This window comes from Anser cygnoides, chromosome 5 (genome assembly GCF_040182565.1).
Source record: "Anser cygnoides isolate HZ-2024a breed goose chromosome 5, Taihu_goose_T2T_genome, whole genome shotgun sequence".
In the NCBI taxonomy this organism is placed as follows: Eukaryota; Metazoa; Chordata; class Aves; order Anseriformes; family Anatidae; genus Anser; species Anser cygnoides.
The window spans coordinates 35,304,803-35,322,333 of NC_089877.1; the positions used below are offsets into that span (position 1 = coordinate 35,304,803).

Consider the following 17,531-nt stretch of genomic DNA (forward strand, 5'->3'; position numbering starts at 1 on the left):
TAAGCTATTCCATGCAGGTGGCATCTTTAGAGCTGGTAGCCCTTTGTGCCTCCTTTTTTTCCTGGAACAGGAAATCTGCATCTGTCAAACCTTTGGGCTCAGTAAGAAGCCCACTATAAGGAGTGAAGTTCAGCATGTTGTTTCTGGGTGAACATTTTTACAAACAGGCAAGAGATCTGAGATTCATAAATACCTTCCCAGTTACAGAGTGAGTGTAAGCCTTTCCTTCAAACCAGCACCCTTGCTGCAGGATTTGAGGTGCCGTTCCTATAGCCTTCGTCTTCTTCTATAACTGTGCAGTCTTTCTCTGACAGCAGGAGGCAGAGCAAATTGATACATCTCTTAAAACCTCTGTCTTATGAGAAGGAAGAGTTGTGGACCTTAGGGGTAAGTTTTTCTGGATTGTATTTCTCACCCTATACTTAGCTGATTCATTTCCCTGCCTTTAGCAAGCCCCCCAGCTGCTTGGAGGAGCATGTGAATTCCCACTAAATTAGCATTGTTCCTATTCTAAGCCTTGTTTTACCTGGCCAGAACAACAGCTAGAGAAGGAAGGAAAGAATATTCTCGTGCAGAAGTCACCATGAATTACTAGCTGTTTAGTTCTTTTGTAACTGGTCCCAAAATTGAAGGTGCGGTCTCAAATGTTTTAGGATTTACAGTTGGTCATGCTGAGTAACAAAGCATCTCTGTAGGTTTGCTTTCCTTGCTTAGGCTTGCCTTCAGGGTAAATGTGAGCAGCTGAAAGCCCATTTATTTAAATGTCTGTTGGTTTCCAGAGGGGGTTTGTAAAGTAGACCCTACAATTGTCAAATATTTCCATACCTTATAATCATTTTTGGTTTTAGTATGATTAGTCTTGACAGTGTTGTCATTTAGAACATTCATTCTCAAAGACCTGTGTTGATGGGTGTTGTTCGAAGTGTATTCTCTCTATTTTTCTTATGTAAAGCTAGAAGTCTTGCCTCCACAGTATTCTCAAATCAATCTGTCTAGGAAATGTCAAGGTTGAAAAGAGGAATATTAATCTAAAAAAAATAATTAAAATTGGACTTCCAAATAGTTGTGTATGCTAGTTAATTCTGAGAAGTCCTGCTCCCTTGAGTTAGATAAAAGACATGCAGGTTTCTATGAACCAGTCTGACATGAAACAATCAGAATTTATAGCAGCATTATTTGTGGTTTTACAGCAGAAAGTGAAAACAAATATATTTATCTGGCTTAAAGAAGTTCATAGTAGTTGTGGATTGGGATGATTCCCCTCCCCCCAAGAGCAGATTGTATAACGAAAGTCTGTGGGATTTTGGATTTTTTGATATATCTGAAATTATAACCTTTTCTAAAAACTACAGACAGAACTAGAGAAGTCCAGATAGTAAATAGTGAGGAACAGAGTTAAGAAATAATCTCGTTTAGGTGGTAAAACCCAGATACTCGCTGTGTTTTAATACTGGAATGCAAATTCTGTTACAGAATTGTGCCAGGGGATGAGCGTTGCATGTTAAAGAGAGCATGGAATAAAGAAGTTAACTGTATCAACAGATGCCTGAGTGTTCCTCTGAGTTAAATTCCATGCTGAAATAGAAAATACATGACACTAGTTGGCTTAGATAGTGACACACAAGCTATAGAAAATCATGGCGCTCACATTACTGTAGTTTCTGCCCTAAAAGATAATGTGGGGAGACCACTTCTCATTTTGCTCTCTGTCAAAACTTGGTGTCATGTTGGAACATAATGTAGCATTTTTTTCTTTTTAATCATAAATTGCATGATAAGAATATGACAGTGTCCCAGAGCGTTAAAAGCAGAGAAACAAGTCTTGATTTTGCATTAAGTGATTAGTAGGGTAGGGTTCAAGGTGTTATAACATTGCAAAACTATTTTATAGTCATTACCATAAAGGAGTGAGATTGAACATCCTTGTAGGAGCATGGGAAAGATTTCAGTAATTAATGATAACTTCAAAAGAAACAGAATGACTGCAAGGAAGCTTGAGTACAGGAAGAACCATGGGAGTAAAGTGCTTGCCGATAATTCAAAGCTTGTTTAAATGCAGTGTTTTAGAGGTTCAGAATGAATACTGGTTACTCATTAATATAAATGAAAGAAGCCTTTAATCATGGTACTTTAAAAATGCCATTTAAACATCAGAGGAGACTACAGGAACTACAAGATGTCTTTCAATGTCCTGTACAGTGGAGCAGGGAAGAAACTCTTTCAAGTTACATGTGAAAATGTGACAGGGAACCCTGTAAAGAAATTAAACACACTACTAAGATCTTTCAAAGACATTGAGATACTGACAAATATTGCCTGTGGTACACAATGATTTAAATTTGTATTAGTGTGTGAAGAGTGAAAGGTGGCAAATGCAATGCAGATTTTGGAGGGTAACAAGAGGATCCAGGAAACTACCAACTAATTCCAATTTCCTTGCCCACCCTATCACTGACAGCTGTGATAAATAAAAGTTGGAGGCTAATAACGCATGCCATCTTCTTGAGAAAATGCCATTTTTGTGCAGAAATGTTTCACAAATCTGAAGAAAGCTGCATGGGCGAGGGTGCTGCCCATTGACATTGTGTACTTGGAGTTTGGAAAGTCTGAGAAATTCTCTCCTGCACATCTGTGAATGATACTAAGCTACCATGTATAAACCTCTTTGGCTTAATAATAGGCTAAAAATGGGAAGCAGGCTCCTTTCCTTTGGTAAGAAAATGTCACTGAGCTTCTGAAACACAGAGCCAAAGGACACAGCGCAAAACCTGTGTGGATAAAGCAAAAAGCTTTAACGCAGACAGAAATCCTTGTGCAGTAAACCTTATATCTGCGTATGCATGAAAAGACTTCTTACCTACTGACTATTCACAGAGCTGAAGGATGCCATGCATGGTGATCTGTGTGGATCATTTGAAGGCTAAAATGTTATGATGTCTCAAAGCCTGGCATGACTCCCAAGGTAAAACTAAGCCTTTCATCTGAACTGGCTCGTTTTGGTACTGGAAGATAAGGGTTGGATATCATGGGCTTAGGTTCATTTCATTTACCTCATGCATTGTCTGGATGGAGTAGTTACAAGCTTTTGTTTTATTAGCTTGTGGAGATGATAATCAAGTCCATCTTTCACATAAGATATCCTTTAAGTTGTGAGATTAAGGCAGGCTGTAACCTTTAAATATATATTTCCTGTAGAAATGAGTTCATGTCTTTGGCCAGCAGTCAGTTTTCAGAATTTATTAAATGAAATGTTTTCAAAGGAGTTGTGGTAAGCATCCTGAAAAGTGTTCCTATATACAAACTTGGTTTTATATATCAAGGTTTTATTTTTGTATGTATATAATCATTTTATATATATTTACAGTTAAGAGTAGCTATAAGTATTTTTGCAAGTCAGAACAGGGACGAAGCTATTGTTCATCACTGCGGTTTTTGATGTGATCAAATACTTAAAATTTTTAATCTCCATGGGAAATTGAGACAGTAGGAAATTAGTGTTGCTCTAATCCAGAACAACTCATTGTGCTTAAATTTCTAGCATGTATGCCACCATCTTAAGTTCCTTTTTTAAGCCATCCACATGTATAAATTCACTATATCAGCATAAATGTTGACTTTCTGAAACTGGAATTTTATTTTCCTTGCTGAACCAACAAGGCACTCGATGAATTCTTACCCCTGTCTAGGAAGACGTACGGCACAGACGTATGACACAGTGAGCACAGCAGTGACATGGCTTTATACAAAGTAAACCAACATTTATTATGCAATTCGGCACACAGCCCATTGACTTCTGCTGCTGGTAGAGCAAAGCCAAACTTTGACTTGGGGCTCGCAGATGCTGCAAAGCTGGTGGAGAAACTAGGTTGTATGTATAGGATACAGAAACTCTGCCATATGCATGGTTTGGGCTTTAATAAAGGGGCATCTTCTGGTTGTGCAATTCCACTTCCAGTCGGAGCATGGTGCTCTGAGTAAATCAGAATGGGGAATTAATGCGGTGTCACTGGTTCCATGTGAATCTACACCTCAACCTGCTCGCCATGTTCTCTGGACAAGCCTGGAGGAGTACTTATGCCTTCCTGATTTTTAGCTTTGATCTTGTCTCCTCGTGTTTTGAGTTCAGGAAAGCCTAAGCTTGACCCCTTTGTTCCAAGCTCTTTATGACCAGATGGTCGTTAATTTCAGGTTAAGTCACTGGGACTTCTGCTGTCTCTCCCAAGGTACTAATTCCTAAATAAATGATCACTTCAATTTCTGGTGTGTTTCACTGCAGTCTGAATACCTACATGCTAATTATCTGTCTCCTTCCCTTACAAGTGAAGAGACTCAGTGCACAGGAAGGTGAAAAACTGTTAATATTCATAAAATATTGTGCAAACTTCTAAATTCTTTATAAAGATGTATACTTTAAAAGCTATGCTTCTTTGAATTATTTACTTGATTTAAAAATGTTTTATTCTTCCTAGCCTTTAATCTGACTCTAGTAACTGGAAGTTGAGCTCCAACTATGGATTTTTATCTCTATGTCTGTGTGTGATGAAAGCTCTCTTGATTTACTAGCAATGCTCTTTGAATAGCACTGAACGGTTTTACAGGCAAGCCTTGATATTTTCAATTCCCAGCTAGTGTCGATTGAATAGGAATATGATCTAGCTCATTAGTTTGTTGGGTATTGCAACATAAAATTACTTGAATAGATACGAAGCAAAATTTGATTTCAATAAAATGAAAGGATTTTCATGTCTTCATGCTATTGTCAGCGGTCCGACTTACAGATTTACTCATCTTTGGCAATATAAACCAAACTACATTTCACTTTTATCAGCTTTCTGCAAAAGAGCTGCTTCTCACCACTTCTTTCCCTTTCTCCTTTTATTCCGTCTTGCCTCACCATTTCTTTTTAATTTACTGTCTTAGGCAGCAAGGAGCACCAGCAGACTTAGCTAGTGTCTCTTTGAAACAGCTAAAAAAGATAAGAGATGTATTTGGGTTGGCAGGCTACCCTGACCACAAAGCTGGAGGTACTGGGCTGTGGGGAGCTGTGTATTTTGTGTGAAGAGGCCAAAAGCTCTGCTTGTAAATGGGAGTCAGCCAGAGTGCAGCATTGAAAATGAAGTTTCAACAAAGTTGTGCGTTCTGAACTTGGGGATTTGGGCAGGAAGAGCAGCAGTCTCTCATCTGGTAGTATCTGCTCTCCTGTTGCATGGAGTTTGCTTTTCTAATGAACGGGGAAATCTTTCCTGAGCCGAGCTTTCTGTGGGAACTTGTGGTTTGACCAGTGTCAGCTTCATGAGTAGTTTTGGTTAATAATTTGTCCAGCAAATCTCGTAATGTCAGGTTTCGGTAACTGCTGAGACATCAATGTGAACAGTGTTTCAGAAGTTACAAAATGTTTACAAAAGATGAAAATCCCCTTCCCAAACTCATTATTTTTAATCTATCCTGTTACTGTTAGTCTTCCTGCAACTGAGTAGTGCCTCTCGTGACATTCATCCCAAGGCATTTCACAAAAGGAATTAAAACAAATAGCTTCAATATTGAAGGACAAACCAAGCTAAACAAGCAGAAGGAAAATAGAAAACCACACTGGGTTGCAGACAGGGAGAGGAAGGGAAGCTGGGATCTGAAGACCACAGAAGTCTCAGTACCGCAGGGTCTCGTGTTAAAAGCACCACCAGGACCTGGACCTCGAAGCACAGATACGAAAGGAAAGTTCATGCAAAGCTGGGTTCAGTAGGGTCTTCTCTTTCTGGGACTGGTGAAAAAACAGTTGAGGAATCTCTTGCTGCGTTTTTTTAGTTTGTTTAATGACAAAAAGATAGGACTGTTATTTACTGCTTATTTTACGAACGTTTCACTAGGCTGTTAACAAATGTAATATTTATCTTCTCCTGACAGCTGAATATGGCGCCTCTTGACATTGATGTGGTGGCTGGTGGAGGGATCAGGCTGGGCTCACTTCATGGCCCATTGGATGTATTGCTCCTCTGAAGACGTGTTAGACTTCCCCTGCAGAAGGAGGGAGTAGAATAAAGGAAGATTATGTGGGTAGCTTCCATTTTAAAAAGAAAGGGTGTTTCTAGGACTTAATGTTTTGTTGTGGGACCTTAAACCTGACCTAATTGTATGTAATGCCTACCCACATATTCAGGAACCTAAATAATGTGTTTGGAGGAGCTATATGTGTGCATCCAACAGAGCTATAGACTACAAGATTAAGTGTATGAGAATAATTTATCTTGTGGTCTAAAAAAAAATAAGCTTTTTATTGGCGTGTATTTCTAAACCCTAGTTGTGTTCTGGTTAGGAATACTTTACGCAGGCTGTGTTTGTTGTGAGACAAGCTCCAGAAGATCGTAAAAACATTTCATCGTCTGCAAGTGTCAGATTATGGCAATGCAGCTGTGAACTTTTTTGGTTGGGTGAAAGGGATTTGCTCAAGTAAGATCATTTTTCCGTTGTCGTGAAAAACAAGAATTTTAGAATCGAACCAGAGTTTTCCAAAAGAAAATTAACATCTTAAAAGAATGAGATAAACATTCAGGAGACGAAACTTCTTTGCATTGTAACTTACACACTGAAAATAGTTCTGGCAAGAGTAATAAGGTATGAAATGTTTTGTGGGTTTTCTTCGTGACATTGGAGAAAGTGTGCTTGGGGATTCGAGTCTTCTGACAGACTCCTGCACGAACATCTGCTGTGGTTAACCATCACCGGGGACTCTTTGGGACATCATATGATGAGATGAGACAGAGTATCCAGTCACACAAGCATGTGTTAGAACTGTGGATGTGGTAAAAGAAAGTTCAAGAGAGGTGTACTTGCATCTGTTTTCTTTTTTGCTTTACGGTTTTAAAGAATGAGACCTGTGTTGTTCGTTTGTCCCTCTGTTTTACCCAGGGGGTTTTAAGCCAGTAAGCCTATTTCAGAGAAGAGCAGCATGGGGAGGTGAGATGGGAGGGTGTAAATCCATGGGTAACCAAGCTTCCTTGCTTTCACTGCTCGTGAATTACCTAATTTAGCTGGGTACTGTGCTTCTCAGTCTTAAATTTTGCAGTCTTCTACTAGACAAAACTGAATTGGTGTGAGTTTGCAGCACTCAAAACATATTATTTTGTTTTCCAAGTTCAGTGGCCATGTGGGGCTGCAGGATATAGGTAGGTTTTCACAATATTTTCCCTTGAAGTAGACATCCAGTGTGCTGTAGATCTGCGTGGGAGATGGCTGTGCATCCTTCTAGTTAATTAGAGCTTTTAGCAGTTCTGGCTCTCACTGCTGTAGGATTTGCTCTTCAGCACTCTGTGTTTTGACGCAATTTCATTGCTGAAGGGAGAAATTTAGGGTGTAGAAGTGTGCTGCTCTAGTCTTACGTAGAAGGAAGACTTCAGCAATCAGTGCAGCAAACTTTATGTCACGTCAAGCCACTGCTGTTGACTCATTGACATCCTTTGAGCTATTTCTGTGCAATAAATACTTGCTGTGTATGTGGGTAAGTATGCCCTGCTTTCCCCGGTATGATGTGCAACTTAAACACACTTATATCTTCAGAGGGAAGATGCATGCAGAATGTAAATGTGTATTTAAAACTAACAATCTGATTTGCCACAAATGTCTCCTCCATGCAGGTATGCTATTCTTTGCGGGCAGTTAGCGGAACACGAGAGCATTCAGAAGCGCATTCAAACTGGGTATGTTTTTAAGGTGAGTAGAAAGGACGTGCTGGTTTTTCTGTGAGTATTGTTCAATGCTTACTTCTGTAGTGGTAAGTTAAGACTGGCTCCAGCTTTTATTAGAGAAGTGATAGGTACCAAAGGGATGCTTTCAGTGGGTGGTTTGAGCTGAGGAAGGCAATTCCTGCGACACGTGATGGGGGTGACTAATTTTGCTTTGCAGTTGTGCACACTATAATGGCAGAAAATAAAAGAATAAAAGTTTTGCAAATTAAAATACATGTATACAATGAGACTGAGAACTTCAAGCGTGAAATTACCATGTGTTAATAAGATACCAGCTTTTCTTCACTAACTGCCTGTGAGCCTCTTTGTGCCCTAAGTAAGTGCAAAATAGTTATTTTTCACAGGCAATTGATCTGCCTCAGATTCCTTAATTTGCCTTTCAACCAGAACAGGAATATTATATTGCAGGGTAAGAGGATGCACCAGTTGCTACAGAACTGGCCACATAAAATTATTATCTTGTCGATTATTCACATGACCAGTAATTTGATTATGTCAAAGTTATGAAAAGCTGGTAGAATAAAGTGAAGGGCAGCTTCATTTTTTTAACATGTAGTTGTTTTTTTATTTTTTTATTTTTTTAAATTATTTTTATTTATTTATTTATTTTTAGATGTAGCCCTTAGTGATATGGTTTAGTGGAGGACTTGTTAGTGTTAGGGCAGAGGTTGGACTAGATGATCTTGGAGGTCTCTTCCAACCTAGACGATTCTGTGATTCTGTGATATTATTATTTTTATTTTTTTTCCTGAGACTGATAAAATGCTGATGTTCTGTGCTCAGCTGAAGCAGTTTTAAGGAAATTTGGAATATCTTTGTAGCTGTAATTTCACTAATTGCTGAGAAATTGTGGACTTATTCCTTTCCTCTTTCTACATAAGTTCATCTGCTCTTGTGGTTGTGGTATTTGCTTGTAACAAGAATATAATGTGTGTTGGTGATGATTTTCCATAGGAACACATCGATAAAGCGATTGCACTGAAACCAGAGGATCCAAAGTCGTACTATCTTTTGGGCAGGTGGTGTTACCAGGTGAAATAGTTTATTAATATTTATTACTGTTCTTTCTTCCTTGTAATTAAATTCCTTGTTTCGGTGAAAGACAGGTGGGTTGAAACCACCAGCCATAACCAGTGAGCACATTCTATTTAGTTGCTGAACTGGATATTGTATCAGAAAGTACCAATACGGAAATATCTTAGTTTCTAGAAGAAATTGTTTAAAAGTTGCACTTACATGGGGTCTGGAAATTCTTCACTTCAATCCTGAAACAGTGCCAAGAAGAGCACATCACTGACAAATACTGTCAGAAACCTCTTGTAACAAAATGAACGTGTTGTACGTTCATGTTCTTGTACGTGTAGCACCTCAGTGCTTTTATAAAAGCACTATTGAAATGTCTGCCAGGACATAGTGTCTCATTCAGATTTTCTGAGCTTTCCATCCAAATTGTTTTTTTAACTGTAATAGTAAAGTCTTAGGCAGTCCTTCTCCCTCATCAACCTCCTGTTAAACCTAAAATGTATACCTTCATACTGGAGTTACTACTTAAAGCCTTAGATTTTAAATGGTAGAGGTTTTTCTTGAGAGTTTATATAAATTCCGCTCCCCCAGTAGTGAGAGAGAAATAGTACAGAAAGGCTGAGTTGGTGATCAGGACAAGAACTGGCTGAGCACATTTGCAATGTGTTGCTCAGTGCTCACGATCAAAGGCCAGAAGGAGGCAGAGAAAGGTTCGTGGTATGGAAGACACACTGACTTTAAAAACATGAAGGAGTTTTTAAAAGCATGAAGAATGCAGTTTCAAACTGGCAATGTCATTTACTCTTGCTGTTGTACTACTTCTGTCCTGCAATCAAAAAAGGCTTTAAAAGTGCTTGTACCTCTGTGCAATGGAATGAAAGCTACTGTTTTTTTGCTGTTTCACTTATTTACTGCCTCTATTCTGCTCTTCATTTTTTCCCTGGTGGTTTTTTTTTTGGGGGCTCTTTCCAAATGGAAGCACTTTGCTAAAAGTATTCTCTCCAAACTACTAAAAATCGGAGCTCTGAAGGGTTTGGGGCTCCAATCTTTGCTTTTTAGTCACTGCAGGTGGCATGGGAGGTGAAATGGCAACGAATGGACTGGGAACAGCACTAGCTGCAAACTAGCTTACTGTTTCCCTTGCTTTATTCAGTAAAAACAAACTACCTTCAAACCTTTAAGCACATGTGGATGTAATCAAGGACATTTCAGGGCTGGCAAGAACTTCTGCACACAGTATATCTGTATAATCCTTTGCATGTGTTTCCTCTGCTACAGAAAGTATTGGAGGTATTAGAAGAAGTGTGCCGGCTGCTTTATATTTCTTGACAAGGAAAAGCTTAGAATCAAATGCCATAAATCACATTTAGTGCCTATAAAAAGAAATAAGAGTTTGCAGTAACTATCTACTTTTCAGTTTAGGCAACTTGAAAGTGCTTTGCTGCTGTCAGAAATGAAGTCACATTGCAGAGATTGTAGCTGAGATAATTGCCTTAGGTAATTACAGGGGAACAGCAAGCTAAATCAGTGGCAGCTCCTAGTTCTTTATTCTGTTCTGGACTTCCTAGTCAGCCATGCTGCTATGAGAGTTAGCGCTTCTGCTAATTATTACAAGAATTACATGATGTTAAACAAAGATGGTCTTACCAGAAGTTAGAATCGTATGCATCTTTCCCCCAGTAAAATCTCAGGGAGTTTCATATTAGAGGAGCTAGGAGCAGTAAAGTAAGATTTCAAGAAATGATTATAATAGCTACCTGCATCTCAAAATGTGGATGTGTGTTGGTGGGAAGGCTTTAGCTGGCCTCTCTCAAGGGATCTATGATCTTTATGTATGATGAGAACATATTCTTGTACAAGATTTAATTTAGGAGACAGGAGGGCTACATCTGCGCCTTTGCTCCAGTGCATAGGTGAGAACTGCCAGGATCTGGTGTGGCTGCAAGAAGGAGGTTTGGGATTTTAGACCACCCACACTGTTACCTTGCTGTGATATTCAGTTGTAGAGACAAATCCTGTATTGAAGGTTATGCATGTGGCAGCTGATGGATGAAACTGCAGGTGACTAGTAGTATAAGGCAGGGACAAAGGAAAGCAAAATTAGGTTCAATTCTGTAGCTGGACTTGCATTCTTGACGAGAATCTGCAGATACACCCAATATTATTGGCTGTCTCCTATGTGCATGAGCCAGCTACAAGAAACTGGATAATTCATTGTCTTTGTATATCTTTGCACATGCTGTGTCTTCACCGGGTTTGATAGTTTCATCTTACTGTCTCTGCAGGTTTCCCATCTGGGATGGCTTGAAAAAAAGACTGCCTCTGCTTTGTTTGAAACCCCTCCTACAGCCACTGTACAGGATGCACTGCAGAACTTCTTAAGGGTATGGAAATGTGATATGCAAGGGAGTCACTAACCTGACATGCAGCCATGAGCGTGGAATTTGAGTATTTGTATTCTGCTTAAGCTCATCGCTCTCCAAGTGCTCTGTGATATATTTCCACTGACTGGAGCCTGTGGGAGAAAAGCTGATGAAAGCGAAAAGTTTTGAGCCTGTATTATAGAATAGCCCCACAGAAAAATGGGATTTTGAAGACCTCAGAACTAGATCCAGGGTGTTCAGAATTTTTTCCAAGGGTTTTGTTTTTCCTTTTAATATGTGCAAAAATGAGTGAATTCATAGTTTGATACTAAATATGTTTGTACTGTATTCTTTTCATGGTATGTAATACCTGTTTGAGCTTCTCCCTGGGAACACTTGCATAGACATTCACAATGTTCTGTCATTTTAGTTTTTGTCAATATTTTATTAAAAGACTCTCAGATTAGGTTCTCCAGGCATTTGAGGACAACTCTTAAGCTTTCAGAGACAGGTTGCTTATGTATTTCTAGAAAGAAACTCTAAGGAGTTCTGGATGTCTTTTTTTTTTTTGTCCTCCTGTTGATGAAAAATTAATTTAAGACATGGCCTGAGTCACATCTTAGAGTTCATAGCTCTTATTGCAAGGGTCTGCATGATCTGAGTGAGTTAAACAGACTGTCTTTGGCTGTGCCTGTGAGAACTACTCTTAAGCACCTGTGATGAAGCGTTACAGAAACAAATTGCCCTACCACTTTTATAACACAGAACACGGCAGTTCTGTGAAGTGTCAGGGAATATCATACTTATATCAATTTATTGTAATTTTGCCAAAAGGTAATTATGTGAGAGGTAAGTTTGTGATAGGTGTCTGCCCTAGGCAGTATACTTTTCAGCCAAATTTCAGCTAAAATGAACATATCATTTCAGAGAGAGGTTTGAAGCAAAGTGTTTTGCTTTTTTTTTCATTAGAGGAAAAAAAATAGCTGGTTGTTTTTATTGTTAAGTTAGAGTGGCACTGTGGTTTGAAATGGGAACTTGGATTTTTCTGAGGTTTTGCTTTGGTCAAATATGAAGAGAGGATACCAAACCGTCGCTCTGGAAGCTAATTATACCCTGAACAAATTCACTTCCCATATGCTCAGCAGAGTCCACTTCAGCTTTCAGCCACAGTTGGCATTATTCAGGGGAATGGAAATCATCCCGAAATTTGCAGCTCTGGGTTAGTCACCAGCTGAACTAGGTCTAAGACCAGACAACAGAATTAACAAGAGGAACGTTGTCTGTCTTGTGCTCTCAGAGTTTCCTCTGATACCTGGGCTCTGCTGCCTTGACTGAGTGCATTTAAATTTGAGTGCAGATGGGATGCGGGGTGAATCCAGGTGTTTGTTGTAGGAGCATCCTGGAACAAGGATGCTTGGAGAGTGATGACTGGCACTGAGCTGGAGGGAAGAAAGCAGAAGGAAGTTAGTAATAAGGAAATTGGGATTTAGCAGCCAGTAAGGAGGAAACAGCAAATTGAGGGAAGATTCCTGAGGTTTGGCACCAGCACATTCAGGAGAAGCCCAAGTGGATGAGACTGGTCAGGCAAGGAGGTGAAAAAGAGTGTGTGCACATGCAGGAGGAGGTAGTCAGGCTATTTCTGGGCTTCCCTTAGCTTCTGACTGCTCGGCTTTGCAACCTCACCGTTCTTCGTTGGCACTCACAGTAGGCAAGTGTATGGATGTTGCTCGCTGAGTCACAGGCATTTTATGAGAGAACAAGGACATTTACTAACACAGCCAGGCTAGCCTGTCAAAGTTCTTACACTATTTTATATATTTTGAAAAGTAGGATTTACTCATCTATTTTTTAAGAGATGTAAAAAATTTGATACAGGTTTTACCTGTGTCCTTTACATATCCTAATGTCTGCTTTTCTCTGTCTGTTCCATCCTCCCCTCTGCTCTTCTAGGTTGAGGAGCTGAGCCCAGGATTTTCCAAAGCAGTAAGAGTATACATTGCCAAGGTAACCAGTCACTCTTTGCTTTATTTAGTAAAGTCATATGTTCTAGGATAAGAAATATTTGTGTTAAGAAATACGTATACCTCTTTGGATGGAAAGTACTAAACACATGTAAATTACTCCATGCAGAAACAAGATTTTAGAAGTTAATAACATTTCTTAAGCTAAATCATCTAGTGCAGAGGCATTAAAATTCAGGAAGGGTTTTGTCTTTTGAGTCATCTGGTGTAGCATCCTGCTTGGCTCTTAACAGATAAAACTATACTATAAATACAATAGATGCAATTCTGTTCTATAAAATACTATTCTAAGGCAGCAATGGTAACCTGTAAGCCACAGTTTGGAGGTTCAACCACCACCTTGGATTTCTATGGTGTATACAGGAAGATGATCATGAGGGAAAAGGTGACTATATATAAAGTGTCTCTATTTTACTAATACAGGTGCAAGTCTTAAGGTAATGATTAAATAAGCCATGAATGCCTGAAGCTCCTAAAATCTTTTGTTTATCATAGAATCATAGAATGGCTAGGGCTGGGAGGGACCTCAGAGATCATCCAACTCCAACCCTCTGCCATGGGCAGGGATGCCAGCCGCTAGATCAGGTTGCCCAGAGCCTCATCCAGCCTGGCCTTGAACACCTCCAGGGATGGGGCATCCACAGCCTCTCTGGGAAGCCTGTTCCAGTGCCTCACCACCCTCTGAGTGAAGAATTTTCTCCTAACCTCTAACCTAAATCTCCCCTCTTTTAGTTTAAGACCATTCCCCCTTGTCCTGTCATTATCTGACTGAACAAAAAGTTTACATTGAGTTTACCTTGAGGGAATAATTGATTTTGAACTCTTAAATCTTAAAACTGCTGCTTAGTTCCTATGTTTAAAACCCAAATAGCTTTGGAAGTATCAGCCAGAGTGGGCATAGCAAAGAGTAGCTGTAGTCATTCTCTGTGAAATTACTGAATTCGCAATGTCCCAAACATTGTGAGCTTTATCAGAGTAGCACTCAAGTCGTAGTGTCTGTTTGGTCTGAAATACATTATTACTGGAATCGAGGTGGAGAATTTATTTCACAGTAAGTGTCTCGTTAAAGGGAAATGAAGGAGAGGTGGAAAACTCAGCAAGAGATGTGGTAGCCTTCACACCAGCTGGATTTTGTCCATGATGCATTGTAGCTCATTACATCTACTTAGTGAAGAGTCTATTAAGTAAATTAAACTATGTATTTGTACATCAGCTAGTCTTTTGTTTTGACTGCTTATATACCATAATGAATGTGCTCTTGATTGCTTCTGTCTCTGCTTGTAAATATAGCCAGCGTTCATGCAAATTCAATATCTTTCCCTGAATGTCTTGTTTTCCATTCTTTACTCCATACTTGGAACTCATTTTCTGTGAAGTTAAAGCAGCAGCAAATTATTGCAAGTCATAACCTGAGTAAATTTTCAGAGTTGATGTAAAAAATTTGGGTTTCACTGTGGCTAAATTGTAATCTACATGGGCCAATATTTTTTTTATCGGGGTAGTATTTCACCACGTTTGGCAGTTGTGATGTGACAGCTTCAGAAACACTCTGCGAACACAAAGTGACTTGGAAGTTAATAGGAGTACTTGTATCTATTTTTTTGTTTGTTTTGCTTTTCCCAATCCCAGCCTCTGTCATTTTGGATCACATCCTTTGTGGTAACATTTTAAAAGTTCGGTTTGATACAAATTGTTTTTAAGGAACTAGTGCTCTAATGAGTCACACCTCAAAAAAAAAAAAAGGCGTTTTATAGTCATCTACTGATATTTTTGACTGATATACCGAGACACAGGATTTGTGAAGGCTTCAAGGATGTCCATGACTCCATCTGTTTCAAATTCACCAGACGCAGAAATTTGACAGCGCTCACAGTAGAACAGAGAGTTCTCTTTCAGAACTATCCCATGATACAGGAAAATCACCAAAATACACACATGCACATACTCTGCAGTAACATTTAAGAGTCTGAAGTAATAGCCCTGAAGGAATTTTAACTCTTGTCATGATCCTAAATGAATGTATTTGTGGTTTTTTTTTGGTGGCAGTTGCAACAATGATTAACTGATGGTTTTTTTTAGCAACCACTTCCTTTTAGCATGCTCATTTTGTAGTCCCGAAATGCCTACATGATGCTGTAGGCACCAAAAACCTTCGTGTTGCTTAAAGAGATAACTGTGCTGTTGAAGAGGAGTTCGTGCTGACGAATGGTTCACACTTACTGTAAAACCTCAGAGACCTGCAAATATGATATGTTACAGTGCTTGCAGTTGGACCTAATTTTCAAAGGCCTGGGGAACCAAAGCTACATAAAATGATATGCCGTCAGTACAGAGGTTTTATGATGAAAGCATTGTGAGTAATAGTGGTTGTGTAAGTGGAAATAAATTAGACCATGGAAAATGGTGAAAATCACCTTAAAATCTTCTAACAAAAAATCTCCTTGTCCAAAACAACAAAAAAGAAAATCTAGTATTCCATAACCTGATGGTGATTATAATCCTTTGTGAATGAAGGACACTGCAGGAAATGTTGGAAGCCTGAAACTACACAGTGCAAATGCTTAAGACAGAGAAATAGTCCTTTTTATCTGTTGCCAGGTTGCAGAATTGCTGTTACTTACAGCTGCTTGTTTTTCTGTTTTGTTTTGTTTTTCCTGTTTATCTCTTCTCACATTGTCATTTTTTCTTCACAGTGTTACAAGGACCTGGGGAACAATTCTGCAGCTCTTCTCTGGACAAATCTCGCTTCAGAACTGCCAGTTAATACAAAAGAGGTAGCAGTCTCTGCTGTTTTTCTTACTGACACTGGGATAGGATTATTTTCCAAGAAAGGAAAGAAACCAAAATTAATCTTACGTTGTATGCGTTTGACCCATCAAATCAAATGAGATTATGTAAAATCCTCTACATATTTGTTATGTGGCAAAAGTAACCATTGGGAAATTTTTGAAAATCCCAGTCATGTAATTTAAGGTTGAGGGTTTCTCTGGAAATCTGATTTTGCTTGTCTTCACTAGGTCATTCAACATCATATAAGATGCAATTACATTAATGTGTTAAATACTAAAGGTTAACTGAATTATTTCAGTTTAAGATTTCACGATTTTAAGTTTAAGATCTTATCAGAATATTTTAGACTATCTCTGAATTAGATTTAAAGAACCGAAGGTTGTAAACATTTTTATACCCCAGTTGTTTAGTAGTTCCTATCTGTTACTTTAAATGAAAGCTAAAATTTCTCCTCCACATGCTTCCTGTCTGCTCTTAGAAAATGGTTAATTTTCTTGCATGCTTAAAAGAGTTTGCCACATTGTATTCATGGGTGTTAGGAGTCTGCTTCACTAAAAACGGAACTTATAGCCGGAATTTAAGGTATTTGTTTTGGGGGGGAAAAATCAATAATCACACATTGATGGTGAGCTGCTTCTGTTTGCAGAGATAAAATTGTTCTATAAAAGATGTTCTAGCTTGCAAGCACAGGCCTTATAGTAGTTTGCTCCTTGGCGTAGATTCCTTTCTTTCCTTGGGACCTGCTATGAGAATGCCTAAAGCAATTCAGCAACATAATGAAAAATATTAAGAAGCTGAGAGTGTGTCCAATAGGGACTTAGAATTCCAGCACAACACCATACAAATACTCTGCTACTTCCAGGATTAGGCTGCAGACGCATTTGAATGCCCTACACGTATTTAGCAGGTCTGCGTAACTGCAGCTTGTCAGCTGGAATATCTGCAAAACCGCAGAGCAACTGCAGTACACTTCTCAGTGCACCAGGGCTGGGGAAGGCGTATTGGTTTGGGCACTGTCACTCCTAGGCAGCTCGGTTCAGGTGGGGGCACTTAAGCCGAGTGGTTGTCCTGGCTCTGGAGCTCTGCATTGTTTCTACTTACCTCTGTGGCTTTGGGAGCAGCCTAGGTTGAACTCTTGGTGCCAAGGTAGCTCCTAAGCTCTTCCAAACTGGATCTCGTTGTGCAGAGTCATTCAGGAGTTTGTGTGTGCTGCCCAGCACTTTTTTTTTTTTTTTTAAATATCTAGGATATTGTGTCACTTAATTTTACAGAGTTCTGAGAGCAGACCCGTACTGTTTTTGAAACTGCTATGTGGCAGTGTCTCCCATCTGGGAGCTCTTTTCCACTTTTCTTTTCTTTTGCACTTTTTCTGTTAAGCAGAAGCTGTATAGAAGGTGCCATCAAATTACTGCCAGTTAGAAATTGAATAAAGGCACAGCAGCTTTTAATATCAATCTGATGTCCTTTGCATTGTCACGAAAAATGCAGCGAAGTGAACAAGGTCTCCCAGATCTTACACCTTCAGCCTTTGTCTGATGAAATAATCATTCTGGATGTAAAGCAGAATTATACAGATTGCCAGGATTTTCAAGGCA

At 39.2% G+C, this 17,531-nt stretch overlaps 1 protein-coding gene across 2 annotated transcripts in view; it reads left to right on the forward strand.

Annotated features, from left to right (window-relative positions):
* RMDN3 (regulator of microtubule dynamics 3) overlaps positions 1 to 17,531 on the forward strand; it is a 44,522-nt gene that overhangs the window by 21,693 nt on the left and 5,298 nt on the right. For both annotated transcript variants that reach the window (XM_066997846.1, XM_066997847.1), the window contains exons 7-11: positions 7,629 to 7,704; positions 8,694 to 8,771; positions 11,048 to 11,146; positions 13,076 to 13,129; positions 15,840 to 15,920. In XM_066997846.1, coding sequence (XP_066853947.1) covers positions 7,629 to 7,704; positions 8,694 to 8,771; positions 11,048 to 11,146; positions 13,076 to 13,129; positions 15,840 to 15,920 — 388 coding nt within the window. The remainder of the gene's footprint in view (positions 1 to 7,628; positions 7,705 to 8,693; positions 8,772 to 11,047; positions 11,147 to 13,075; positions 13,130 to 15,839; positions 15,921 to 17,531) is intronic.